We start from the raw sequence: 27,812 nt of genomic DNA on the forward strand, positions 1-27,812 counted from the left end.
CTCTCAAAGTGCCTGACTCCACCCAGATGTATTTATGGGTACTGGCGAGCTCAATTAGGGGTAGGGGGGAAGCAAACCCAGCGATGGATAAGAAACACACCCAGAGAGGAGTAGACATATTACTAGCCAAATCATAAAAACCGGATAATCTCCGGGCTAATGAGATGGTTAGCTTTTATAATGGCCTCTTTCATGCTCTTGGGATATTTTGCGAAGTTTAGCTAAATATATTGTTTGAAGATGGAGTAGTTGAGCTTGGCAATTTCCCTCTTTTTCTCTCTTTGCGGCTGCTGGCAGGTCCGCTAAACTTTTACAACAAAAAAAACATAAGAAGGTACACGGAGACCGCTGAATTTTTGCTTCAAAGGCCTCTATTGGTATAAACTGGTGACAGCCAAGACTACCGCCAATTTGGATGAGGTCAAAGCGGCACCATATCTGAAAATATTTTCATCATTTTGCAGAGCTTTTTAAACCATATTTCCACACTTATCTACCGTTTCCCACGGGAAGGGGTTTCCTTAATATATTTACCTATAGTTGTTTCTGGTTGATCCCGATCATTGTAATGGTAATGATAATGGATTACTTTGTGATCTGTTTAATAAAAGAAAATTACCGTTACATACCTTTAAAAAGCAAAAAATCAGTGGACGAGTTTGAGCAAATTATCGTGATTCGTAGCAATAAGATTGATTATTTTTCTAAATATTGACAATACTTTGCAAAGCAAGTTCAATAATATTATTCTCCTTCAACCAATATGCTTTTATTTTGTCCACGACCGAGGTAAAATTTTCTTTTTTTCAGTGTAAAAACCACGACGTAAAGCAAAGGAAAAAGAGGGGGTCTAAAAAGGCAAAACAACAGAGCCTATGAAAACAACTGTTAAGCTACGTTACGTAAATGAGCAGGACCGCAATAGTCCGCGATGTAACAACAAAGGAATATTTGCATTAACACGACACGTAAAGCTACTTATCTCCCCAAGAAATGCTTCAAAACTCTAGCTTAAAAGGCGCAAACCACGCACACGAACCTTGTTTCTCACATTTTGTAACTAAGATGGACTTACCTTGGTGTGATTTATTTTCTCCTAGGGCTCCAGACTGTGACGCTACAGAAGTAGTAGCAGGCGGTGGTACTGCCGCTGGCGGTGGTGCTACCGCTGGGGGCGGAGAAGCTGCAGAAGCTGAAATATTGGGGAGCGAATAAACAGGAGGAGAATGGGGTGGATGCGAACCGGAATGATGAGACATTGAATTAGAGGCTCTTGTTGCACTGGCTGGTAAACCTCCCCTAATGAGTTCTATACGGGTAAAACCAAACAAAGTTAAGGAATTAAAAGTCAGATAAAGACCTTGAAACACCAATACAAGAGAAAGGAAAATCGGACTTGAAACGACTGTGAACTCTGTTCTCCTTCTCGAAACGTTATTCTTTGTCATGTGTCATTTGTTGGTAGCATTAGCTGTTCCAGAGATGTTGCTGCTCGAAAGCGACAAATTGTCCGTCTCCAGAGGCATCGCTTAACGAAAGCAAAACACGAATTAAGTTACGCTAAGAATTATGACAAGAACATGTTAAATTGATGTAAAAATTGTTTCAAGAGCAATTTGATTCGATCGACTATAAATCGCAACCTAGCAATTTTTAAATACTCGTTTTGTTCGCATTCACTTATTGCGTTCGAGGTACGAGAACGCAACCCCTAGTTTGTGTTGGGTGTTCTGTGCATTGTTGGGTTCCCTGTGCAATTTATAAGGGAGGTTTTTTCGAGATTGCGTTTGTCGTCGTCGTCGTCGACACACATTTGCCTCGCTTTGAGGCGCTTGCTTACGTTTTGCTTCACTTTGACGAACTGACTCACGTGGTGATTCGTGCGTCCTCAAGCGTTTGCTGAGGTCTTTTAGCCTTCAACTTTTAAAAGTTTGCTGAATCGTCGTAAAGCGTACATATTTCAAGAGTTTGCTGAAGGTCTACTATCGATCTGTGTTTGCTGAATCTTTCAAAACGTTCATCTTTCAAAAGTTTCGGCGGCCGTTGTGCCACAAAGTAAATCTACCGAGTTGTGTAGCTCGACGGAAGTTATGCCACAAAGTAAATCTACAGAGTTGTGTATCCCGGCGGCCGTTGTGCCACAAAGTAAATCTGCCGAGATGTGAAGCTCGGCGGCGCCGTTTCAGCATGACTTGTGATATTTCCGGCACCGGACAAACGAACATTTTATGTCTATGTTATTTATGCGGAAAAACTTATAAACAGCCCACAGTAGCTCTACTCAAGTCACTGAAATCAACAAACTCGACCAAACTACTGCACTTATTGAGACGGGCTATACCGGCGATATCACTAGCCTTCAAGGCTTTTTCATAATGATACACAGTTTAAATAGAGGTTTCGCTGTAAGCAATCCTTACGTTTAAAATATGCCATGATCAAAGTAAAGCCCGGTTTCCATATGATCGCTACCATCGCTATGATCGCCGCGATCGCTGAAAAAACTTCAGCGATTATAGCGGTCATATGAAACCACTCTCCAGCGATCCCAGCGACAACAATAGCTGAGATATAAAAAGTTTTATCTCAACGATCATTGTCGCTGCGATCGCCGGAGAGTGGTTTCCATATGATCGCTGAACATTTTTTTCTGAGCGATCGCAGCGATCATAGCGATCATATGGAAACCGGGCTTAATCTATCGCAACAACCATCCACCCTTAGCTTCTTCCTCAACTGCTACCTGTACGCCTTACAAACATATCGAACGCTCTCTTCTAAGCTCCGATTACTCCTAGTTTAATAGTAACTATACTGGGTTAGTAAAACCGTGGTTAGATTTTTTTAAGTCACCTCTTCCAGACGTCACGGATACCGTCAAAAACTTGGGACATCCCAAAATCGTTGGTTCCGCAATACTGGATGCTCCATTCAGAAGAAGCTCTCTTCTACCTGTAAGGTCCTCCGCGTAGAATGTCACGTGACTATGAAGTTCAGGTCGAGCAATAATTAGTTTAAGCTTAAGGCCATTTCCAGTAACAAGATATCCTTCATTCTTTAAAGACGAGTACAGCTTTAATGGAGATCCAAAATTGTTGACAAAGTTCAGGGCCACACACATCTCTGTAAAAACATCAACTTATAGTTAAAGTTAGGCAAATGATGTAGGCGTGATCACAATATGAATTTATCGAAAAAATACGATAAAACTAGCAGCGACGAACTAAGAAACTAAAGAGAAACAGACTAAACGAAAGGTGGATGCTGTGTCAGTGATGAATTGCAAAAACACTTTTGTTTAGGAAGAGTATTAAGTACGTTTAAGTGTTTGCGAGGGGGGTACCTCAGTTCTTGTCAGATTCTGCCAGAGAAGACTTAACTGCCCTTACGTTAATGCGATAGCAAGCGTTACTGTATTTTCCAAAGTATTCAAATATAAAAAAAAATTGGAACAATTTGAGGTTAATTATCTGCTATCTGTAAAACTGCCCTCTAGGGCAGAGAGGGTCAACTACCTTAACCTCGACGGACCTTTTTCAGAAAACTTACTTGCAGCTGTGTTAACTGTGCCATTGGTGGAAACCGAGGGACTGATAATCCTCGGTTTTCCAGATTCTTCTCCAGTCGAACTCACTGCACAGATTGGAATGCATGCCGGAAGTATGGTGGGTGGGTTTGGTTTTCTAGGAACAAGATGAGGTGGATGAGGAAGAGGTTGTCCGACTATTTCAGGATGTTTAAGTGGTCCTAATACGTTTTTGCACATTCTGTATTTATCCTCGTTCTGTGCTATCGGATGGAACATAAACGTGCAGCGATTAAGGACGTCTGGTTTGCCATTGTAGAAATCCAACTTTATGTCAGTTTTTTCCTTTACCTTCGTCTTCGATTGGCAAACGTACCAGTCCTTGTGCATACTTTGTAGCATAAGATTACGAGATATTTTCATCACAGAATACACAGTGAAGGAGCTCTCTTTATCTGAAAAGAAAGGTTGAAAAACATATATTGCACCTGTCCATCCAAACTTTATAGACAATACATCCAAGGCCTCGGTCTGAGATTTCTCTGTAATGACCTCACTCTCGGTTAATAAAAAGTATTTACTGACTCACCAAATAGATCACTTCCATCGCGTTTTTCAAGGATAAAGTGATAGTTCTTCTGTCTCATGAAGTAACCAGGTAAACAGACTGACTCAAACGATACTGTTTCGTTCTTTTTTTCGAAGGCTTTGTACAACCCAGGGATTCGTGCTTGGAACACTTGGCAAAAAGCCCTTAAGGCTAAGTCTCCATTGTGTGCTTGCCAGCAGAAGTTAAGGGAAGTGTTTTCTTGCTGGTATGGTACGTCAAAAGAATGGACAGTATATAATCCTTTGTCTACAACTAAGAAAGAAAAGTGTTGTTTCAGGTTTCGGTTTATATTGGGCTATCACTGTTTGTTTGTAGGAAATCCTTTGCCAGTGAGATCTTGTTGCTAAAATTGCTTCTTTCACACCTGTCATTTCATCGATAAAGCTATCACAAAGTTAACACAACTTGTACACTATCTCTATCCGCTAAAATCTCAGGGGAAGCGGGATGTGCAGGCGCAACATACTCCCGCATCCTGCCTTGGACATGCGTTTTATTTTCTCAGTTGGGCTGTAGGTTGTGGAATAGCATTTCAGGGGTCATTAAGGGAGGCATAAAACGTCTTTAGTTTCAGAGGGAAGTCAAACAGTCTTAACTTAGTTGAAAAATTGTGCATGCGCCTTCCATGCCTCCATTCACTGATAACTGATAAACTGATAAACTGATAAACTTGAGGTCGACGCCGGTGCGCTCATTTTACCCCCCTCTCCCCAGCAATGCCGTTTCAAGTTAAAGCTGGTCGAAGCTGCCCAAAAAGGAGAGAAGTTGAATCAAGGATGTGATGTTACAGGGGATCGAACTCGGGACCTCGTGCACCAAAGGCCGCGCGCTGACCAATTACAACTGTGCCACCCTTGCTCCTTACTACTGAAAACGCTGTCTTTTATTTTTAAAATAACATTCTATTTTGAATAGCTAGAAGTATTGCGGAGCAAAGCAAAATAATATTTTCTCATACGTTCGTACTCATGGGTGTTGACTTACGTTTTGTTGCTCCACCAGCTCTCCAAACCAAAGAACGTGCAAGACTTTGTGGGTTCTCTCCCGGCTTTGGAATATAGGTAACTTGACGGTGTGATATGCCACCAGTGATACTTGCTCTGCCACCTGAGGACCACGCACCTCCTCCCAAACCACCGGCAACTGATCCAGATACCAACGCACTAGCTGAAGTAGCTCCTTCGGTACTTCCGCTGACACTCCCACTCGCACCCCCACCTGTAGTCTTACCAACACCGGCCCCAGCGCCTACACCCAAGCCGCCAGCAGTGCCTGCACCAGTACCAGAAGGCGCTGCTCCCGTCCCCGTCCCTGCTTTTCCGCTTCCTATTGCAACACCTCCTCCTGAACTTCCACCACCACCATTGCCGGTAGAGCCAGATGTACCTCCAGCCTCGTTGGGTCCATTCCCACCGCCTGCTCCACCACTAGTCGCTCCTGCTTCTTCCGCGCCATCCAGCCCTGGTCCAGTCACAGCAACTACATTTCCGTTTCTTAAAATGATGTTATATCTGTGCAAGCTGTCTCCATGAAGGCTGTTCAGCGCATCTTCTATTGTTTTCCTAGTCATTTGTATCGCTGCTCTCTCTCCAGCAGCTGCACCAGCCGATGCTCCAGCCTCCCCCCCTGCTATTCCACCGGCTATAGCTCCTGCTTCAGCACCACTTTTCATTGCATATTTTGCGCCAAAAGATGAACCAGCACTTGCGCCAGCCTTGGCTGCCACTTTAATAAGGATGGATTGGTAGGTAAAGTTTTGAGCTGCAGAAGGTTAAATGCAAATGATTTCATCCCCAGATGATCATAAGCAAGATAAAAAAAAGTGTTTTCGTTTTGGGTATTTTTGCTGTGTTAAAGACTCTCACTTAAAAATTTCAAATCTAAGGAAAAAGCAGAAGAGCATTCTTGACACAAAAAATTCTGATTTCATTTTACCAATTCAAATAGCAAAACTCATTTAGGACGTTGACCTACTAAAAAAAATCAAGCGAATAAGTTAACAAATCAACCATACTCTACATTCTTATAGATGCTAGAAATGACAGTTTGAAAAAGGTTTGATCATTACTGAGAGATGTATACGATAGAAAACCGAATACTTGCGAAAAAATTAGATTTTTGTAAACATTTTATACCGGGAAAGTTTCTCTGAAAATCGCGAGTACATAACATCGAGAAGGTGCCTATCAATGCACCAATCCATTGTCTATACTCTTAATAAACGTAGGACGATGTAAAAAATGATCGTATTATAGGCTAGACTCACAAGCAGAAAGACGAACTGTGGTCCGTAGGAACTCGGAGGGTATCACCTTGTAGAATGTTCCATCTGGGGTTTGCAAACCAACTTCTAAATGATCCTCTTGGTGATCGTCTTTCATGATGGCCTCCATGTAGTAATACTTACCTTTCTTTAATGAAATCGGGAGGGTTTTTTGGTTTGTATACCTGCAAGTTGGGTGTTTAAGAAAGGAATCTGGCAAGGCAGAGGTCCTCGTCAATGATTAATGCCCAGGGCTGGGAAACTATCGTATATCTGAATTTTTTTCAGTTTTTTAACCATTAAGGTTGTTTTATTAACTGCAAGATCTCATCACTTTCATAGTCTCCAACCGCAGTTCACATAATCGTAAGATTTCTTTTATATATCCTAAGTGATGTAATAATTGTCATGTCATAAGAGTAGAACAACAGGGAAAAAAATTTAGAGAAGCGAGAATAATGGGTCAGAGAGGGAAACGCCCAGTTTAGCCCTTGGGATATGTGAATTTCACCAAAGTTATTTTTAGACCAACATGAAATTAATCGGATGTTGGTTTCCTAAGAGGTCCACAAACATTTATTCAGTGTTGTCAATAGAGGATACTGGTGTTACACCATTACAATATTCTGTGTTCATTTGCTTTGCGGTAGTCGCTCCGATCCTGGACTTGATGACGTTTCAAACAATAGATTAAAATATGCAAGCGTTCCAGGAATAAGACTCCTGGCCTCGGTTGTTGAAAGGCAGGCCGGATAGTGGTAACCACCAGATAAATCTCTATTCACTGGATATTGCAATTAGTTTCCCCAATACCTATCTGTTGGATAGTGATTTATCCAGAGTAAAGCGCTATCCAATGTTTGAACAACGAGGGCTTGTTTAATTACAACTTCTAAAAATAACTTAGTGAAATTCACTTATCCTGGCCAACGCCCAAGATTCCCTCTGACTGTCCCACTACTCTCTCTTGCACGAACCTAACACGTGACACACCGACCGCACAGGCGCTCTCTCCGTTGAGAAAATCATTCACTAGATACAAAAACTGAAATTGGATCTGATTGAAAATTCCTATACCTGTCATATTCATATTTCTTTGTAGGGAAGCCTCCATCAACATAGGTAATGAGAGTTTTTCCTCCGGCGGATGAATTCGTACTTAAGAAAAGCGCGCTTCCAGCATTAGAAGCTGAAACAAAACACGTTGACATTAGATGGATTAAAAACGTCAAATGTAGAAAGAATATAGTATGGATGAAAAAAATTGGGATTGCCTTCTGTACCCTTTCGATAGCTAAAAACGTTGCGTTTGTCACATTCATAGTATTAGTAGTTAAAGTTTCCACGAAATTAGAAACTACTAAACAAAGTTCTTATTTAAAATTAGTTCAGATATTGATTGAATTTGTAAGCTGAAAATAATCATCTGTAAAAACTTCTTACACAGGAAAAAGTAATGGTCCCCAGTTTGAAATGGAACAAAGTATGTCCTCAAACGTGAGCCAAAGAAGTCTCCCCAGTTTGAAGGCTGCTCAAATGTAGGAATGCACGTGCTAAAGCTTGGCAGATTTGGATATCGTGGGTCCTCCAGCAAAAATCGAATGCGTTTATAATCAATCTTCTCCCATTTCTCCAAGTAGACACCGTTGGTCACTACACAAAAGAAAAAGACCTTCATTAATCACATACATTACTTTTTTTAACCGATTACTGTTAAGTTATATTAACCTGGGACTGACATGAGAAGAAGCTAACCGTTTGTTCGTGTATGATGAGCTGGAATCTCATGATAGGAATTGCGCCTTTTACCTTCCTACACGACAAGCTTTACTGAAGTTCTCCCGCCTTTCTTCATCTTTTACTCATTTTAAATGCACCAAATAACATCGCCGACTGAAGGAACTCACTTACGTACGTACAAGCAAAGATAGGATTTTTTTACCTATGAATTCTGTTTACTAGCTAAATCAATGCCCTTTACGTGCGTTTTTCTTCCGTTTATTAGCAAAATTGAGGGAATTATCCAAACTGTTACAATGACGAGAAATTATACTCACTGTTACAAGGTGGCTCTGAACTGCCAAACGTCCTTTTACTACGGATAACGTTTTGTTCACCATTAACTAGATAAAAACGAAAATCAATGATAAACTGATCTGTTTCATCCTAATCTCATTACATCCATATTTTTTCAAAAAATGCGCTCATAACCGCATCGTCCAGTGCTCCGTCAGATAATCTTTATCCAAGCACAGTCGGGGGTAATATGCACTGAGGGCAAAAAAAAAAAAATTCCAAATAACAACAAATACTTTTTAGATAAAGTCTACATTAAAAGTGAATGTCTATGCAGAGTGAATGAATTTAGTCGAGTACATACATGAAGGTATGAATAAACAAGTGAATTTTGTGTGTTCTTATAGACTTAATTTTACGGAACCGAAATCATGGCAATTTGTGAAGGATCGTTTTGCTTGTTTATGGTAGTGTTCTGTTTGATCTGTTGGATACATTTTTCCTTTCATTAATAAAATGCGTATTTGTGACGATATTGACATGACTCGCTTGTACAGATACACTGTTCTTAGTGACAGTATTTAGTGTCCCCTTCGCGGAGTTTCCAGCCTACCACAACTCTTTATTAAACGTGTGTATTTTCCTTTAAAAAGCAGTGAAAGAACCCCGCTGACGACTGATTCTCATTACCTGCAAGACTCTAACATAAGGGTGTTATATACAAGTAACGAGAGTCACACAGGCACACACACGCCACCAAGTATCTTTACTAGCTTAAACTGTTTTAAAAGTCTTTTGATTTTTACCATTCGATATAAAATGGGAAAAAAAATGATTTTATGATTTATCAGACGAGCTGTGATTTATGTAGACAATCAAAGTAAAATCAGGGAAGATCACAGGTTTCGTTGGGGCCAGGCTATGGGACGTGTTTCCGCTAAAAGTAGCAAAACTGAAGGAGTCCAGATTTAAATAAGTTTTCCTCCATAATATCGATTTTTATAAATTTTCAACACTAGAAAAATAACAGTACAGAACATAGCCCTAGGCTGCAATAACCGCAGGCCACATTTGAGTTTCCTTTATCAGCTTTGTTATGTTAAAAGTAAAACGGTACCTACCCACTTTCCAATATCGTTTTTGTCTTTGAGAATCGTGGCTATTTGAAACAACAATCAACGCATATGCACTTACTTCAAGATAAAAAATGGCGAAACGTCTCATATCAAAAGCTTTAAAGAAAGGGTGAGGAAACAGAAGACCTCTTCAGTGAGGTCAATTTTTACCTTAAATATTTATGTATTCGTTTGTCGATGGGTGATCAACGTAAACCAAAAATTAACACCAGTGACACTCTGTTGGAAGTACTATCATGAAAAATAGTCACAATTTGAATGATCGAAAATAAGACTAACGAAATTAAACATCAAATTTATCAGTTTACGCCATCCACTTTAACTCGCACATGTATATTCCCTTGAAGCCTTCCCCCTCCTTCACTTTGGTAAGCAGGTACTCTTTTCTCATTCATGTATAAAACGCGCAAGTCCACTGCTCATTATAGACTCATAAGAATTGGGCAATAAGAAATTTTGAGGGGAGCGGGTACGAGTTTCTTTAATTAGCCCAATTTTTTGTCAGTTAAGTACTTCTGCATGTTTCTTTAGGCGTCCACGCTTTTTCTTCGATGGTTAGGTACTTGTCGGAATTCACTTGGGCAAGGTTTTGTAACATGTGCTTACCGCCCCCCCCCACCCCCCCTATATGGTCCCGCAGCCTTACAATTTTCCAACTTGAATTGGTTTGACGCATAAAGGGCTTTCTTCATTCGCCATATACAGTGTGAGTCGGCAACAGTCTCTCTCATTGTAAAATGGCACTGCAAACCTATACTGCTTTATGATTATGTGAATCTCCACCTGCTTTCAAAATCTCTACCTTACAGCTCCTGAAGATTTCAGGTATATCAGGATCGGCTAAAAGTTTCAGTATGCGTCTCAAAGTCCCTTTGTCTGTTAAAACAATAAATGCGCATACTCAAATTAGCGCACTGAGTGCTCAGTTCAGTCTCTAGGGTGAAAAGAGAAGGGAGGGCGAGGGCTATTTTCTATTCATATTTTACTGCTTTAATTGACTCCAGTTTACACTGTTTTATCATTATATTTAAAAATATACGAATCTTACACTGTTTTTATGACTGTAATTCATTCCGTGTTCCGAGGAGGAAGGCGTATTTTGAAAGCGGGGCGCTAATTCCAGCGTTACACTGGCTGAATAACTGTATTACAAGACTTGAGAAATAAACACGGTTTAAAAGTTTATTTCCTCTTTATTTTTCCCTCTCTTCATATATTACTTTAAAGATCTATATACTGTACAATGAAATCAATGTTTTGGGTTAAGGGACAAGAAAAGTAAAAAATATAAAAGTGAGGTTTTTTGATCACGCTCAAAAACTGGGTTTTCGAAATGTAAATCAATTCTTCCTGAGATGAGCTGTTTATATAACGCCCCTCTGAACATTAGAGAAATACATACTTATTACAAATGAGTGCTGCCAAGAACAGCGAATACAGTGAATATAACCCCCAGCCAAACGGTGCCGGTGTTGTGTTAAACGGTCATAAATGTTTTTTATAGAGACTTAAATGTAAGCCATAGGAAAGGCTAAACAAAATGGGCCACTTCCATGATAAAGCCCCTTTATTTTGGTAGAAGGGAGCTTACGAGACGACAACGACGACGTCAACAAGAACGGTAAAAAAACAATACGTTTGTACTAACAAAATAAAAACTGTGCACGTGCATCACGCTTTTTTGTACATTTCTTTGCCATCACTGCACAACTACGACGTGAAAGTACCTAATTTCACGTTTTGTGGAGAACGCGAACACAAGACACAGTAAAGACAAACGACTTTCTTTTTCTGTTCCTGAACTTCGGTAGAGTCATTTAGAATTCAACTCCAGAAAAAAATGCCAACATTTGACAAATTGAACGAGATGGATAAAAGCGATAAAGGTTGAAGCAGCGCGACTTCACTTTTTAAGTGACGTTTTTGTAGCCTTTGCCGTCGTTGTTGCTTAATTAAGCTCCCTAGAATGTCGGCTAGACAGTTTGGCTGAGGCTTTCTCTTTGTGCGAAGGCTGCTCGCTAGCAAGACCTCAAGTCAGCTCTCCAGTTCTCTTCCCTCGCCCCTTAGTCAAGAGCTTGCTGGAAGCCAAGCTTGTGAGTATCTACAACGAGGCATATCAAGCTGAAAAAGCCGGATTGGGATAATGCAATCAAGGCCTATGTCTAGCTGTTCATTAAGGTTTCTGTGCTGTTTTCTTTCATTCTAGCAAGAACAAGGTCTAAGTCGTCTAATCACCAAGTGCAGGACAAAATGTACATGTGTCATCTACATTATGGAAGTTCCATTTTCTAGGACAAAGGCAAACTCATTTCTCTCTTGTTTGATCTTCGTCGCCCTCCTCGTCAACGTATTCGTCCAAGTCTCGCTTACAGCAGTGTATCGGGCAGGTGGGAGGGCATGGAACAGAATTAGGAGAACAGCTGCTTGGGCAAGCTTCAGAAACAAAAAATATTGAATATCAGGTAAAACACTCTTCTTCGCGGTTAAAACGTTTACATAAGAGTCGAGACTGGCTAACTGATCTACTTATTTAGTATCCTTTACGTAGGCTCGATTTCCGCCCTCTCCAGGGTCTGGACTTTGATCCTGCCCGAAGCTCTTTTGGGGAGATGAGTAGCATCGTCTGGTAATCGAACCAATCCTTCACAGATGTTATGTCTGATTTGTGATGTTCAAAAAGTGGATACCGTTATCCAGTGGATAAATTTCTGTCCAGTACGAGATAACGCAATTGGTTTCCCTAATAGATATCCGCTGGATAGTGATTTATCCGGTTGATAGCGCTATCTAAACAACTGGGGCAAGATCATTATTTGATCTTCCTTCCTGTATCAACTCAACATTTTCACATTGACCATAATGCACCTTGTTAACCCTGTAATGTTGTTAATCACGAGTTCATCACGTCACGTGATCCGTCAGTAAAGGTACGGAGTTATTCGAGACAAACAAGGCATATAGCATGTCGTTGTTTTCTTGTTCACTCAGTCGATAGTACAAACCCATCAAAATTTTGCATAACCGTTGTTTCCAATTTCTCCCAGGTATTACTGGCGTACCAAGGAAAGTCGAAGACAACGCCGAGTTATGCAAAAATTTGGGGATCCGAAGTAAATTAGGTGCATTATGGCCTAGGTGAAAATGGTGAAATTTAGGAAGAATAAGGGTTTGTCATGGGTGCTAAATACATAAAATAAAAGTGTATCATTACCATGTAGGTGGTCAGCCGTCTTGGATTTATAATAGTGGTAATGGTAATGAACCGACCCATTGTCTGCAAACAGTAAAAAAGCAATTTCCTTTTTATAAACTATGAAAAATAAAATTATTGGATAAATCGTACGTAAGGGGAGGCTGCCAAAGTATATTGCTGTCTAAAATTAAGTACCTTTGTTACGGTTTAGAAGGGCGAGGATTGTAAACTCAGTACTGAATTCGAAAGCTACGTCATTGAGTAATCCATCAGTTGTAATATCAAAAAAATATTAATCAATTGTCTTCAATTATAACAAAAAAGAAAGCTATTTAACTGCTTAGAACAGGGAAGACAACTATCATAATTATCTTCCACGTAATAATTAAGTATACATGCTGTCACTATTATTATCAACTAAAAGAGCATAATTAGTTGTCTTTTCTTCAGAACTAATATCCATGCATTTCACATCGAAATAAACTCTCTAGTCAATTTCATAATGCAAATCAAGGGAAAAACAATTTATCAGTTATTATTTTTAACATTATCATCATAATCATCGTTATTATATTGTTACTATTAGCAAATGATTTACTTGCCTCTTGGCATGGAAGGAGCACCTTGAATGGACGGACTATGTGGAGCATAAGCCGGCTGGGGTGCTGGTGCTGTGGACGGAGCCGGAGGAGATGGTGGCGCTAATGGAGGTTGGGACGGCGGAGCCGGATACGCTGGCGCAGGAGGTAATGCAGGCGGAGGTGCAGCAGGAGGTGGTGGAGGAGGAAGAGGTGGTGACGGAGGAAGAGGTGGGGCTGCTGGAGCTGGTGGAACAGCTGGCGGTGCATACTGTCCGGGAACAGATGAAGGGGGAGATGTGACCGGGGCTCCGGGGGGTGAACTTGAAGAGCCTTGTTCGGCTGTCACACTTACCGGGAAAAAATAATCACAGTTAGAAACCACTGGCCTTGAAATACTTGGTTCCCCATTTAACAAGTCTCCTCGATTTCCACCTGGGTCTTTAGCGTAGAAGGTCACGTGGCTGTGCAGTTCTGGTCGATCTATCAAAAGTTTCAGTTTAAAGCCAGATCCAGTGACGAGATATCCCTCGTGTTTTAGAGAAGAGTACAATGTAAAAGGAGAGCCAACCTTGTTGTCGAAGGTTACCGCAACACAGTATGCTGTGATAAAAAGCAACAAGTTTATGGTGAACCATGGTCTGCCCCGGATACTGTCGGATACAGGAAAGTCCATCTTTAAACATTTCAGAGGCAATTATTTCAACGGAGTTACGTACATTATAGTAAGAGTCATAATGGGGGGTTTGCTCTGACGGTTAAAGGCTAAATAACAGTTACCTTCTTTTATTATTCCAACATGACGTCATTACCATACAGGAAAATTATACACATGCCACAGTTGGGGTCAGACGATTTACAGTCCACTGTTCTTCCGGGTCGACCGATGATGATGATTCAGTGAAATAATAATATTCTTTCTCACTCGTTTGTAAATAGGCCCTTGATGGCTAGCGTTAAAAAAATTTAGCTTTTTGAGGGTTGACGGTTACGTCCTCGGTCGTCTGACGGTTAACGCCAATATGACCCTTTTGTGGGGGGTGCATTCACTGTGAATAGTGTCAGACTGTTTATCAAGTTGATCTGAATGCAGTCTGTTTAAACTTTCTCCAACTATCCCCATCCGCACCCACTTTTAATTAATTTCTTTTTTTCTGTATTTTTAATAAAAGTTGAAAGCGGGGACAATATCCTTTGCGCGATAAATGGCTGCTTATTGGAAAGGTGGGTTTTGTGCGATTATTTGATGTTTCTTTCGGAAAGTTATAGCTTTAAATACCGTAATATGACCGAAGAGCCCCCCTTCCTATTTGAGCCATCCTCTCGACTCAAAAAATTTAAATAGGCGCTCATTTGACACCATATTTGTTTATCATCTCTCTTGTATACTCAAGGGTATGAGTAGGTGGCAGCAATTACTTCTTTTTTTGTATCAAAGGGAAGGGGGGATTTTTCACGGGAAAACTTGTATTTGAGGAAGTTACGTATATTCATTGTCTATCTCTTACGTTTGTTAGAGGGTTGAACAGCTGTTGAGGGTTGAACTCCATGTGATGAACTCGCTCCAGCAGCGGAGGCGCCGGAACCCGCTTGGCCCATACTCCCTTGTCCTGCCTGAGCTCCAGGCTGTGTTGGTCCCGCTGGGCAAACTGGTATACAGGTTGGTAGACCAAAAGGAGACGGTGGTTTATTCGAAACCAAATGAGGTGGATGAGGAAGAGGTTGTCCGCTTATTTCTGGAGTTTCCACTGGCCCAATAAAGTTTTTACAGTGCCTGAACTTGTCGCCATTTTTTTTTAATGGGTTGAGTATAAAGGCACATCGTGGAAGAACGTCTGGGTTACCACTGTAAAAGTCTAGAGCAAGTTTACTTATTTTGTGAACTCCACGATCTTCAGCCCTACCTTCGTCGCAGATATACCAGTCTTTGTGCATCGAATTGAAGAGAAAATTGCGAGTGTACGTCACGACGTCGTAGACAAAAAAAGAACTGTCTTTATCTGGGGATTTAATAACAAATGAATATTAAAATGTTAAGACGGAATCCACCAGGAAATTGAGTAATCTTAATATTCAGTGGACAAAATCCTCGTACTAGAATAATTTAAAGAATATTGCAATCTTTTTTAAATGTTTTATTTCTTCCGTTTGTAATCATTTATTTATACTATTTTCACATTTCAAATTTCTTTCATATCACTAATTCAACGGTTTTTGTTTTCATATAGATGTACTTTTTTAGGTTCTCTTTTCTTCTAATTTAAATTTTCACCTATTATTATAGTATCATATCGCACACTATCGCTTGCTGGCCGATTTTTTCCAAAAAAAAAAAAAAATAAAACAACCTCTGTGTACAGGCTAGCTATTCTTTATTTCAAATTTTAACGTCTTAGCTTTATCTTATCATTGTATGCAAGACCCTGAAGAAGAAGCCCGTGCCTTCATAAATATTGCTAAAAGAAATATATATTCCCGACAGTAAAATCGGCATTGCCTCTTTTGTTTCTTGAAAGTTAGCATTCCAATTGAACTTCCCGCCAATCAGCTTACCTTCGACGGAATGCCGTCACGGATAAAAGGGCTAGGTTACTAAGCATGAAGAAAAGTGGCGGCTCGCGAAACTGAGTCTTTAAGTGTAGAGGAAAAACTTTCACTCTTAAAAACTTTCGCACGGTTTTCCAAATCCTAGCCTTATCTCAGTCCAAAACATTTTCTCATCCTTTTTTCAGAACTGGCCTCTGGAAGTTTTTCTCTGTTCGCCAATCTATTACCTTTTTCCTGGTGGGGGCAGTTATCCCATAAATTGGATAGGTGTGTGCCGTCTTAAACCCTGACCCTATTTATGGATCAGACAGACCAAAACTGATACCTTATTTAAGGCCCAAACCTGAAAAATGTGGCAATTCAAGGGAAAAACAAAAACTAAGAATTTAATGGAAACACACGAATCTTTAATTTCTTTAACTGCTTCCTTTCTCTCGAAAATAAAGTTCAGTTTTAACAGATGATTTATTTTTCGTGCAGATGGGCATATACGCGATACGAACTTGAATTTTTAGCTCCTATAGCAACGGTACCCTTTCTAAGGATCACACCGAGAACCAAGGGAGGATAGACGAGCACAACGCAAACAAGGGTAAAAATAATGCCCTATTCAAGGATGGAAGCCCTCAAAAACCATATAGCCCATATATGGGTGTACCTTCCGCGGTTACCTTGTTCAAGGGAAGTCAACAAAAGCATTATTTATTATTAAGAAGGATTTGACACTAGACGGTCTTATTCATCTGAAAAAAAAAACACAAACACGTTTATAGCTGAATAACTAATAAATTTATAAGTCCTCGTGGTTCCATTTAAAACCGTATCCGTATTTAGATAGACCATAATAGGCAAAAGCTATACCCATTTTTGTGACAAATACTGTACCATTTGGGGCGGCACATGCCTCCATACCATAGCTTATATAAGGGAGCACCACACCCCGCGGCTTGGATCTAAAAGCAAAAGATTCTCATGTATACCTACCGAAAAGTTCCGTTCCGTCTCTCTTTTGGAGAATGAAGTGATAGTTCTTTTGGCGCAAGAAATATCCTGGCCGACATGCAGATTCAAAGGAAACTGTGTCTCTCGATGTGCTGGCTTCTTTTGACAAGGCAGGAATACGGGTAATAAATACCTGACAAAATTTATCTACATAGAATAAACCATTTTTTGATCTCCAGCAATCGTTGAGAACGGCATCTTCCTGGCTGTACGGTGCAACCATTGAATGAAAAGTATACATTCCATTTGCTACAACTAAGACAAAGAAATAATGAACAAATAATTTAGAAAGACATATTTAAGTATAATGAAAATAACAGAAAAGTAAAAGAACAACAATAAACGAATCTTTATACAGGATAATCCTTTTTTATATTTCATTGCTTTAATAACTCTAAAAGGTAACAATTATGATAGATTAATCAATTTATTGCAACTTGCAAAATTTATTAATAGAAAACTATAAGTCATATGACTTCTACTAATTCAGATAATGCTGGTTATACTTATATCAACAACAACAACGCTAATTTATTTAACCTCGTTATCGTCTAAGAATACAAGTGCTCGTTCAAAATACGAAAGTGCATTTAATCTAAAATTATATAATAATACCTAGTATAAAAAAATTAAACGTATAATCTATACTCTATGTATATAAAATGAATATAAAAAACTATAGAAATTACAAAAAAATTTGAAAATATAAAAATTACAGCTGAATTGATCTTAGCTTAGACTTAAAAATATTAACATTATGGGCCAGCTTGACATCTTCTGGAAGTTTATTCCATAGTTGAGCGCAAGAAAGAATATTCGTTTGAGGTTTATCTTTTTTACTTTCACCCGCGGTTTTTGAGCCTTGTGCCGCTCAAAGGTGGATAGGTAAAGATCAAAGCCCCCAAAAATATCAAAAACTTTGATAACCCAGTAAATGAATGGATGAAGGAATGAATGAATGAATGAAAGAATGAATACATGCATGAATGACTGACTGAATGAATGAATCAGAATGGATGGATGGATGGATGCATGCATGCATGGATGCATGAATGCAAGGGTAGAAAGATGACTTCATCTCTTCTATGGTTTCAATTTATTGATAAAAGATGATACTTCAAAAGCAAATACAAACTTTTCAGATAACTATTCACTAACTATTGCCTCGTTATCTATCTTCAAAACTTACATTTGAACTCAGACATGAGATATTCTTAGTAATTTGATAGAATGATTTTAAACGTAAAAATGATCTTGTAAAAACAGCTACACCGTCTATCCAAACATTAGCGGTTTTTCCAAAGCAAAATTTAATTTGCTAGTATCGATAACATTATCTGACTTACTTTTCCTCGCTCCCCCGGCCCTCCAGACCAAATTAAGTGCCATTGATTGTGGATCTTCTCCTGGTTTTGGTATATACGTCACTTTGGCAGGTTTTATTGTGCCAGAGCTGGCTCCGCCTGTTCCAGCACTTCCAGTTCCAACGCCTACACTTGCAGCACCGGAAACCTGAGAGCCTCCTCCACCAGCAGCCGCTGCACCTCCTGCTGCAGCACCACCAGACGAGCTACTTCCTGTACCAGTGCTCCCAGTAGCCCCAGCACCTACAGCACCCCCTGATCCTCCGGCTCCAACGGCTCCCCCAGCAGCACCTGCCGCTGCACCTGTACTTCCTGCAGCTGCCGTATCTCCACCACTACCAGTAGCTCCAGCCGTGCCACCTGTTCCAGCAGTTCCAGCCGAGCCTGCACTTCCGCCGGCTCCACCAGACCCACCTACCCCGACAGTCCCTCCAGCCCAAGCATTCGCTGCTGCTCCTGCAGCTGCACTGGCTCCTGTCATTCCAGGTCCAGTGACTGAGACCACGTTACCATCCACTACGTTAATCTTATATTTATGCCCGTCGATACCATGAAGATTGTTTAACCCATCCTCCAGTGTTTTTGTCATCATTCTGATAGCTGCGTTTTCTCCTGCGGTTCCTCCAGCCCATGCTCCAGCTTGTACTCCTGCCATTGCACCAGCTTTAGCTCCTGCTTTTGCGCCTGTTTTCTTGGCCCATCTTTCGCCAAAAGATAGTCCAGCCTTCGCACCAGCTTCTGCGGCTACCTTAAGCAAAATGGCTTGGTAGGAGAAGTTTTGATCTGTTCATAAGCACAAAAAAGCAACTAATTTTACATCGAAATAAACAAAGTCAGTCTGCTTGAATACGCATGGATCTCTAGCGAGGTAGCCTGAAACACGAAGCGGCAATATATCGAGCTCACGGGTGTCCACAGTTAGCTAGCAAAGACCGCGAGTAAACAAAACCTCGCAAAAAAAGCCATTTTAGCCGCCACGAAATGCTTTTGGCGATAAATTTCGACTGTGGAAGTACTTTAAACAGAAATGGAATCGATTTAGGCCGTTAAATTCAAAATAAGACCGACATAAGAGAACATTTGTTTTGCGTCTTACTTAGCAGTCGAGTTTTATCGTCGGTATATCGGCTCTACAGGGCATTTGTTCTTCGAATGCAAAAAAGGAATCCAAATTCGGCTCTCTACAGTCAAACCCCTGCTTTTTTCCTGAAATACAACTTTGATACATGCTTGACGTTTAATACGGCTTGACCGGCTTTACACTGCGTTTTCCTCCGGCAATTTGTTTTCCCCTTGAGGCTCATATCTGGTTCATTAAGAAGCGTCTTGGTAAGCACGTACCTCACCTAGCAAGCAAGGGTTTCGAGTTTGAATTTTGGATAAATCTATCACTTCGTTAAGAACAATGTTGTTTTCACTTGAGGTTCTGGTTCATTACGTAGCGTTATGGTAAGTGCGTACCTTACCTAGCAAGTAAGGGTTTCGAATTTGAATCTTGGATAAACCTATCATTTCGTTAATTATTTGTTTATTTTGTTTATTTGTTTGTTTTCGTTAATTATTTGTTTGTTTTCTCGTTTTGTTCGATCATGACTTTTGGAAGTTAACAGTGCTTCCAAATAGATCACACTCACACTTGTGACGTATAAGCCCGAAAAATATGTTTCTTGGCCACAATGAATGGATAAATAGCGCCCCAAAGGAGTGTTCGATTGATAAACTGGGCCGTTGAGAAGTTGTTAACTCCACAGAATCATACAAGTGAAAAAACGTTTTAAATTCGACAGAGGAAAAATGCATCTCATTCGTCGTACGGATGAATCAAATCGTTGTCAACTAGGAATTAAAACACTAGAGATCGCAAGTTGTCAAAATAGACATAAATGTCCCCTCTCCTGATTTGACCAATGGTCAACTTGAATCTGTTTGCCTTTTTCATAAAAAAAACTTTTCTTCCATATTTCTTGTCCTGACAGCGGGAATACACAGCCGAGAGGATTAAGTCCGATTGTCAGATAAGGGAATCCAAGACAGTCTTGGATTGTCGATTCCAAGCTACGGATTCCGGATTCCAGGTACTGGATTCCGTATTCTTGTCAGTGGAACTGGGATTCCGGATTCCAATCGTTAGTAGGATTCCGAATTCCTAGACCAGTATTCCGGATTCTACAGAAAGCCAGGATTCCAGATTTCACAAGAAAACATTTCTGGATTCCGGATTTCACAGGCAAAAATTTCTGGGACCCCGGAATTCGGATTTCTTTACATGGGAAGAAAGAAATTTCCAGCGTATTGTCACAATAGGCTCTTAATGAAGTTGTCGATTCGAAGGATTCTAATATGCATTATTATTATAATAACAATATGCATTATTCCTTCGGACTTTGACAACTCATCCCGCTGAATCGAGAGAAATCTTCTTCCGAACCATTGTCTGCTCTCTGACATCTCAACCAGCCCACGCTGGGAGGTCACTGAGGCGCTGGACTTGTTATTTACAGATTTCAAGTCCCGCCCTGACCGCCAGTTTGATTTGTTCTCGGTAATCTCAAGTTCCAATTGTCGGCGGCCAAGCTCATAAAATAGCCAACTGGCATCATAATGGATTGCCTCCCACCAATCAAGTATTTATCATCATCATCGTCATCATCATCACCATTTATCATTAAGGCCCCAGTTGTTCAAAAAGTGGATAACGCTATCCACTAGATAAATCTCTATCCACAGAATGGCGTAATTAGTTTCCCTTATACTTATTTGCTGGATAGTGAATTATCCGGTGGATAGCGCTATCCAACGTTTGAACAAGCCTGGCCAGGTTGACAGTATCGAAAAAGTTCATTGTCACTGACTTACGGGGTGGAACAGGCAAACTGGTCCTCAAGAATGCAGAGGGTATCACTGTGTAATTTGTCCCGTCAGGTGCTTGCATTCCAACTTCTAAGTGATCATCTTGGTGATCATCTTTCATTCTAGTTTCCATGTAATAATATTTGCCCTTTTGCAGACGAATAGGAAGAGCCTTTTGGTTACGATACCTGTATAGGTCCATACGTATAACGCTGATTAGATTATGTCTCTTATGCCTTCGATTTGGTTCTTTAATCCCGGGTAAAAGTCGGGATGTATAAATAAAAACCTGCATAAATTGACCCGCGGTCACTCAAGGGACGTTCGGGAAGAGGTGTGCCGCCATTTCACGACATTGTTTCAGACGTTTCAGACAAGAGACCTAATTTCATGACCCTCATCCGTTTCGTTTCCACACACAGAATAAAGTAATTTCTCAAACTAGCATCATGGAATTAGATTTTTTGAGAAACATTGTCGGTTAACACACATGTAGACCGATGTGCCAAAGAAGTATTGACTTATAATAAAGCACATAACGGAGTTCAAACTGCACCAGCGCGCATCAGACCTGATTATTTCAATTGTATACTATTTACTGTTTGCCGTGTTTAGTTCTGTGTTAGACAAAAATCATTCATTTCGCTACCCTGTTTAAGGTGGCTCGATACAGTTTTTCAGGGTCAATACCTCCCAAGTTTGAGCGTAAACTACGTCGCCATAAACAAAGATTTGGAAAAATTGACACCACCGTTGCATGATATGAAACTTGGAGACAATAACCCTGAATAATTGGAAAAATTGACACCACAGTTGTATTAGATAAAGATGAAAATTTGTTATTATAAGGGTTGCAATGACATCGGAGTTGTCATAGCAACGAAATGACGCCATTACCTATTTTGCTTGCAGCATGATTTCTCGGCACTGGAAACTGTTCTCCAGTGCCGAGAAACCATGCTGCAAGCAAAATAGGTAATGGCGTCATTTCGTTGCTATGACAACTCCGATGTCATTGCAACCCTTATAATAACAAATTTTCATCTTTATCTAATACAACTGTGGTGTCAATTTTTCCAATTATTCAGGGTTATTGTCTCCACGTTTCATATTTTCGTGCACAACAATACCTAGTATTTTTGCATATGTCAAATGCATTGTTAGTTACTGCTGTTCACGTGAAAATGAAAACAGTTCTCTGTTTTTTTCTTTGTTTACTGCGACGTAGTTTACGCTCAAACGTGGGAGGTATTGACCTTGAAAAATCTATATCGAGCCACCTTAAGACAAGAGACCTTACTTAAGACCCTGGGTAGGGTAGACGAAGAACCACTTTGTGGATGTGCTACCTCCAAATCATTATTATTATTATTATTATTATTATTATTATTATTATTATTATTGTTATTATTATTATTATTATTATTAATTTCGTTCCGTATACATTATCAAACCATTTTTTAAACAAACATCTTGGAATGAGACTTTTTGGAAAAAAAAAACATTCCCGTTGATACCATGTAGACCACTCATCGCCAACATTCACACCTTTTTAAAGGCTTTTTATCCTAAAAGACATCCTGTTCAAGACGCTAAATTTTGAAACTATATCCCCTGTTTAAGACTCAAGACCCTGAAACCATACTCTGTTCAGCGGCACATACCCGTCAAGGCCAAATAATCTTTCTTGCGCCCATTAATTCCAAGCGCGTTTTACGTTAAACATCTTTCAACTCACCTATCAAACTCATATGGTTTAGTTGGATGTCCTCCCGCAACCGACGCAATCATCGAAATGTGAACAGGTTTCTCATTGGTACTAATATAAAGCTCACTACCGGCATCTGATGCTGAGAGAAATTACATGCACACGTTATACACCGAGCACGAAAAAATGGATTTGCACAACTTTTACTATATTTGCCATATATTTACTCCCCTGTATGTAAATATTTGCGACATATTTGCCTAGTCCCTATTGACTGAGAAGGCCATGGAGAACGCCGTACAGGGACTAGGGGAAAGTGTAAACGTGAAAGTTCGTTGGTCGCTAGTAAAAAACCACTGGAAGGGGAGAGTAACGGTCTGCCAGTAAGATGAAGATAAGAGGGCGCTTGTCATTGTTAGAACCGGCCGACCAGACCGCTACAGTGGTAAAGAGAATCCCTAGGCTCTATTAATCAAGACTATTCAACCAAATCAACCTATTCATCAAGGGTATATTCGGCATTGGTAGGTTTTGGGAAAATTTCGAGAAAAACCTAGAATTTTTTAATTTCAAAATAACCAGTTCGATCGCGCGCCAGTTCTGACTTTCGGTAAGCGCATGTCTAATAATGACAATTCCATTGCGTAGCATTTTGATAACATTAGCCTGCAGAGCAGGCGCTTTATCAGCCATGCGAGGCAAACACGGCAAGTGCGCGAAGCGCAAAATGCTGCGTTCGACTCGCTTGGCTTATACAGCGCCTGTTATGCAGACTGGATAACATTTGCCTTTCTGGATCAAACCCCTTCATTGGTCAAAAACCCCAAGAATACGAATCAGTTTGGTTTGTTCAGTTGCACTGTTGAGTATTCACCGATCTACCGCCGTGCTTGTCTCCAAAGACTTTGATCAACCGTAACCCCATTGACCTTTGTCCCCCTTATCTCTTTTTTTCTGAAACTAAACTCCTCTTTCTTGCATGCCTTATTATGACTAAGGTACAAATTTTGAAATTCAAAATAAATGCCCTCACAAAGCATGAAGTAGTAAATTCCAGTCTGCTGTGGAACAAAATACGTCCTTGCTCGAGCACCGAAATAATCAGCCCAACTCTGCGGTTGCTGGAAATCAGGAAGACATATTGTTTTCGATGGCAGCCTTGGATAACGAGGGTCCGTGAGGAGGAATTTTACACGCTTGTAATCTATCCGATCCCATCTTTCCAAATAGATGCCGTTGGTAACTGAAATGGAAACAGTTTCACTGGAATGTTGCAAGTGAAATCTCTACCCTTTCATCTCCCTGAAGCCTCCCTGTATATACAGGGCGCGGCCCCCGGGCTCTTCTGGCGACTAAGAAGTCGGACGATAACGTCTAAAATGAGCCGTAAGCCAAGATTAGAGTGACAGAGATACGAGTAGAGTGTAGAGAGTAGACATTCGAGTCACAATTCTGACATTTTATGTGCAATCCTTCAGCTAAGTGAACGGCTTCAGTAATATCTTCCAAGGCCGAGTTGTTCAAAGCTGGGTTAAGATAACCCAGGGTTAGTGCAAGATTTGAATTCAGATTTGAAGGGATTGAAAGCATTTCAGATTTAATTCTTTTTGTCTACAAGATGATGATTGGAAGCTCTAAATATAACAGAGAAAATTATCTGAGAAAAAGGCTTTTGAACACAACAAAGAGAAACCCGAGTTAAATGTAACCCTGGGTTAAGCGCTAATCGGCCTTCGAACAACTGGGCCCAGGGGTGTTTTGCTTTAATGTAATTTCACCTTCAGACAAGTCAGAAAACTGACTAACATATTAACTAGGGGTTTCAATTTGCAGGTAAGTGCTGGCGTCAGAGTCGGAAGAAAATACGGAGACTACAGTTTGAAAATAGAGAAGAAAAAGAAAGTAACTCCTGCGAATGAGGGTGGGTAAGCCTTAGTATTTAAAAGGAATAAATATGATATTTTTGAGTATTTGTGAAGTATAAAAGGGAAGAGCCCTTCGAGTAAATTTCCAGAGTGCAAGCAGATGAAAAACGAGGCCTGAGTTTTAATGAATTGCCTTTTGATATATTTTATAGATTTCCTTATTTGCGAATGGAAGTATTCATCAAGGTCACGAACGGTTAAGTGGTGAATCCCGAGGAAGACAACAGATTTTAATGTGTTTGACTGCTCTTCTATCTCAACAATTTTTGCCCGTTCGCGAATGGCGTTGCGAAGGCATTGCTAATACATTTTCAGCAATAATCAAGGTCAATGGCCGAACGACGGTTTAATGTGGTGCTCGAGAAGATAAAAAGAAAACAATTGGACCCCACGGTAGCCTGCGTGGCAGGTGCTTGCGAACGCGACAGTCAAATAATTGTGCAGTTGAATGGTTAGCCATGAGGAGATAGCTTCAAAGAGCGATATACATTTTGAATCCAAGGTTCCAAGCTATTTCTTTCGCCTCATCGAACAAATGTAATTCAGTGGTCAAATCTTTATTTATCGGCTGAATTGTTTACCTCGACATGTACATATTTTGACATAACGATCAGATTTAACGCCTCAACGGGCGAAAATAATACTTTGATTTGCATGTGCCGCAGCAGCTTTAGACGCAAGGCTGTGTTATCAGGTTAATGCTTCGCACCGTCCTGTCTTTTCTCACGAGACCAGCAAGCCAGATTCGGCGGTTAAATCCGAATGAAAGTATGTTTACCTGGCACTTCACTACTGCTGAATGTACAGGGAAAAAACTATTTCCAAAAAGGAGGATTTGAATGATCGATATCTTCGCTCCTCCATATGTATTTGCGAATCAGCAAAAAGAGCAGCCAAACACATAATCCTCCTGTCTTCCACGAGATTCATGACTAAAACGCTCTGGATCGAGACATTGATGAATACATTATAGACATCTAGAAAATGAAAAAAGCAATTGTTTAACACACATCTCGCTTACTTCTCTGCTAGCAAAGGTCTCTCACGACGAGGCAAAAGTTTGGCCTCGTCGTGAGAGACCTCTGCCTGCACCCTGAAATCTATTCGAAGTCCAAGTGCGTTTTAAGTGATGTCATCGTACAGGAGCGAATACCCCGGATAATAAGCAAAAGCAATCGACTGCGCATGCTTCTGATCTTGCATCCGACAAATTTTGGCTTTTTCCCGCTATTGTAGAGAATAGTGTGCTGGCTCGCTTAGGGCTCGTCAGCAATCAAAGACGTTACCAAGAAGAATTTTCGTTGTTTATAATTTACTTTATTACTCACTGTTACAGGATGGCTTCCAAGAACCAAATGCTCGCCGCTTTCTAAGCAGTTCACGTTCAGCTCCTAGAATTTTAAAAAAGGCACTCAAAGCTTAGTGATATTGTATAACGGATTTATTCTCCTACGGTGTGATCTCGAATTTTAGGCAGTTTAAGATATCACGACGACGACAGTAACGAGAACTTAATGCCAAATTTCACTTTTTATGAAGAACGTAATCAAGCGAAGTCCAAATTTTCTCTCTCTCTCTGAAGTTGGATGTAGTTTTTAGGAATTCAACTCCCGGAAAGTTTTTGCCTACATTTGACAAAGTAGGTGAGTTCTGGCCGGGATAATAATTGCGATGATGATTGGAAGCCGGAACGCAAATTCACCATTTTAAGCGTCGACCCACCCGACTATCACCACCAGCTAATGTCGCCGTCCTTGGATTTTAAATTCGTTTTTAACGTACCTGGCAGGACTGAAATACATTTGGCTGACTGACGATTTTTTGGAAGTACTAATCTCTTAAAAATAAACAGTCAGTGAGCAATTTCTGTCTTTACCATACGTCCATAATCATCAATGAATCGATCGAAAAGCTATTTCCAAAAAAAAGCGTTCGAGATCGCTTAATACGGAGTACTATTAGTAATAAACCCAATCAATCTGCCCGCCTTCAGTACGTTTTACCAATAATGTATTGGACTTAATTCCTCTGTTTCCTTTATTATGTGTTTTTTCTTTCATCAACAAGTGTTTTTTGTTCTTTATTTAGAGCTCAAGTTCGTGAATCTTGACCACTACAAAAACATGTGTTTTAAACTCTGAAAGCCTAAGTTTGTCCAGACATTTAATTCTATGACATTCATATCTGTGCGATTCAACGCAAAAAATAAACAGGTAAACAGGATTAGATACATCTAGGGTCAGAAAGAAGTGGTTATCACTTCGAGATGCGATCAAAGAATAGTGTTTGCCAAGTCAACTTTTCAGTTCAAAGTTGATATCAGGACAGTTGCCGCAGTTTGCCTTGTCATTCTACAATTAACTAAAGACGTTTACGTGTTATTTTCTTATTCCATTTAGTTCTGTTTAGCTTCAGAATGGCCCTAAATGTAAACAATAAATAACGAGTTTTATCAACAAAGAGCGAAAATAAAATTGCAGTGGTGCTAAAACCATTTAACGTACCTGTTGACTCGTGTCTTTTATCGCCTTGCTTGACCCCGTTTGAAAATTTACAAAGTAAAGCATATGTTGCGCAGTAGAACACTGCTGGAGCGGTACACTTCATTGGACGCCGTTGTTTAGTGGCTGGTAAGGACGTTTCACTGTTACTTTTTGAAGGTTAAAGTCTCTTGTCTGACGAAAACTGAAGCAATATATGACCACCTGCCGAAGAACCTTAAGGCAACTATCAGAGAAATCAATTGAATACCAGCTTGCATGGGCAGTTGAAAATTAAAATTACCAGAGATTGTATTACTAGCATTGCAGCTGGTGGCGTTATTGGTGTTCCAGAATGCTTTGCCTACTGTCGTTTTAGAGTTCCAATGTCTTTCCAGGGGACATACAAAGAGAAAAAAGGGGTGAAAAACGTGGGAAGCTTTTAGCGAGCTGATACTTCCGATCGCTAAAAGTGGGCGTTCCCTGTCAAGGCTCTATAGATATCTAGCCTCCCCCGCAGACGTTCTTAGTGGGGCAGGAACGCACGACAAACCCCTAAGAACGTCTGCGTGGGAGGCTAATAGATATCTTGCAAGAATTTAATTAGATTATAA

At 40.2% G+C, this 27,812-nt stretch overlaps 3 protein-coding genes and 1 long non-coding RNA gene across 5 annotated transcripts; all 4 read right to left on the reverse strand.

Annotated features, from left to right (window-relative positions):
* Positions 1-493: 493 nt before the first annotated feature.
* Positions 494-9,946, reverse strand: LOC140937836 (uncharacterized). The gene is made up of 12 exons (XM_073387412.1): positions 9,860-9,946; positions 9,106-9,115; positions 8,457-8,522; positions 7,843-8,052; positions 7,477-7,588; positions 6,403-6,584; positions 5,121-5,897; positions 4,116-4,388; positions 3,550-3,981; positions 2,854-3,123; positions 1,076-1,309; positions 494-597 (listed from the first exon to the last, which is right to left on the reverse strand). The coding sequence occupies exons 1-12, from the start codon at positions 9,944-9,946 to the stop codon at positions 494-496; spliced, it is 2,757 nt and encodes a 918-aa protein (XP_073243513.1).
* Positions 9,947-10,648: 702 nt separating this feature from the next.
* On the reverse strand, positions 10,649-17,098 carry LOC140937207 (uncharacterized). 2 transcript variants are annotated; one of them, XM_073386742.1, is made up of 5 exons: positions 16,854-17,098; positions 14,831-15,322; positions 13,347-13,925; positions 12,763-12,825; positions 10,649-11,984 (listed from the first exon to the last, which is right to left on the reverse strand). In XM_073386742.1, exons 1-5 carry the CDS (start codon positions 17,092-17,094, stop codon positions 11,857-11,859), a joined length of 1,503 nt encoding a protein of 500 aa, XP_073242843.1. In that variant the 5' UTR covers positions 17,095-17,098; the 3' UTR covers positions 10,649-11,856. The 2 variants fall into 2 exon arrangements, with proteins under 2 accessions (XP_073242843.1, XP_073242844.1); XM_073386743.1 differs by having other exon boundaries at positions 16,850-16,886.
* Positions 17,099-18,146: 1,048 nt separating this feature from the next.
* LOC140937837 (uncharacterized) lies at positions 18,147-23,486 on the reverse strand. Its single transcript, XM_073387413.1, has 4 exons — positions 23,399-23,486; positions 22,824-22,935; positions 21,092-21,273; positions 18,147-19,018 (listed from the first exon to the last, which is right to left on the reverse strand). The coding sequence occupies exons 1-4, from the start codon at positions 23,484-23,486 to the stop codon at positions 18,147-18,149; spliced, it is 1,254 nt and encodes a 417-aa protein (XP_073243514.1).
* Positions 23,487-23,832: 346 nt separating this feature from the next.
* Positions 23,833-27,571, reverse strand: LOC140939082 (uncharacterized). Its single transcript, XR_012165605.1, has 3 exons — positions 27,223-27,571; positions 26,047-26,109; positions 23,833-24,036 (listed from the first exon to the last, which is right to left on the reverse strand). It is a non-coding gene; the product is annotated as an uncharacterized lncRNA (long non-coding RNA).
* Positions 27,572-27,812: the final 241 nt, after the last annotated feature.

This window comes from Porites lutea, chromosome 5 (assembly GCF_958299795.1).
Source record: "Porites lutea chromosome 5, jaPorLute2.1, whole genome shotgun sequence".
Lineage (NCBI taxonomy): Eukaryota > Metazoa > Cnidaria > Anthozoa > Scleractinia > Poritidae > Porites > Porites lutea.

Coding starts and splice junctions, on each gene's coding strand:
- LOC140937836 (XM_073387412.1), bottom strand. CDS start 9,946: ATGAATGAGAAAAGAGTACCTGCTTACCAAAGTGAAGGAGGGGGAAGG. Junction 8,053..8,456: donor TTCAGAGCCACCTTGTAACA/GTGAGTATAATT, acceptor TCTTTTGTGTAG/TGACCAACGGTGTCTACTTG. Junction 7,589..7,842: donor GGACCATTACTTTTTCCTGT/GTAAGAAGTTTT, acceptor GTTTTGTTTCAG/CTTCTAATGCTGGAAGCGCG.
- LOC140937207 (XM_073386742.1), bottom strand. CDS start 17,094: ATGGTTGCACCGTACAGCCAGGAAGATGCCGTTCTCAACGATTGCTGG. Junction 15,323..16,853: donor AGACGGAACGGAACTTTTCG/GTAGGTATACAT, acceptor TTAAATCCCCAG/ATAAAGACAGTTCTTTTTTT. Junction 13,926..14,830: donor TGTTCAACCCTCTAACAAAC/GTAAGAGATAGA, acceptor TTTTTATCACAG/CATACTGTGTTGCGGTAACC.
- LOC140937837 (XM_073387413.1), bottom strand. CDS start 23,486: ATGGCTGATAAAGCGCCTGCTCTGCAGGCTAATGTTATCAAAATGCTA. Junction 21,274..22,823: donor AAACCATATGAGTTTGATAG/GTGAGTTGAAAG, acceptor GGACCTATACAG/GTATCGTAACCAAAAGGCTC. Junction 19,019..21,091: donor CAGTTTGCCTGTTCCACCCC/GTAAGTCAGTGA, acceptor GCTTATGAACAG/ATCAAAACTTCTCCTACCAA.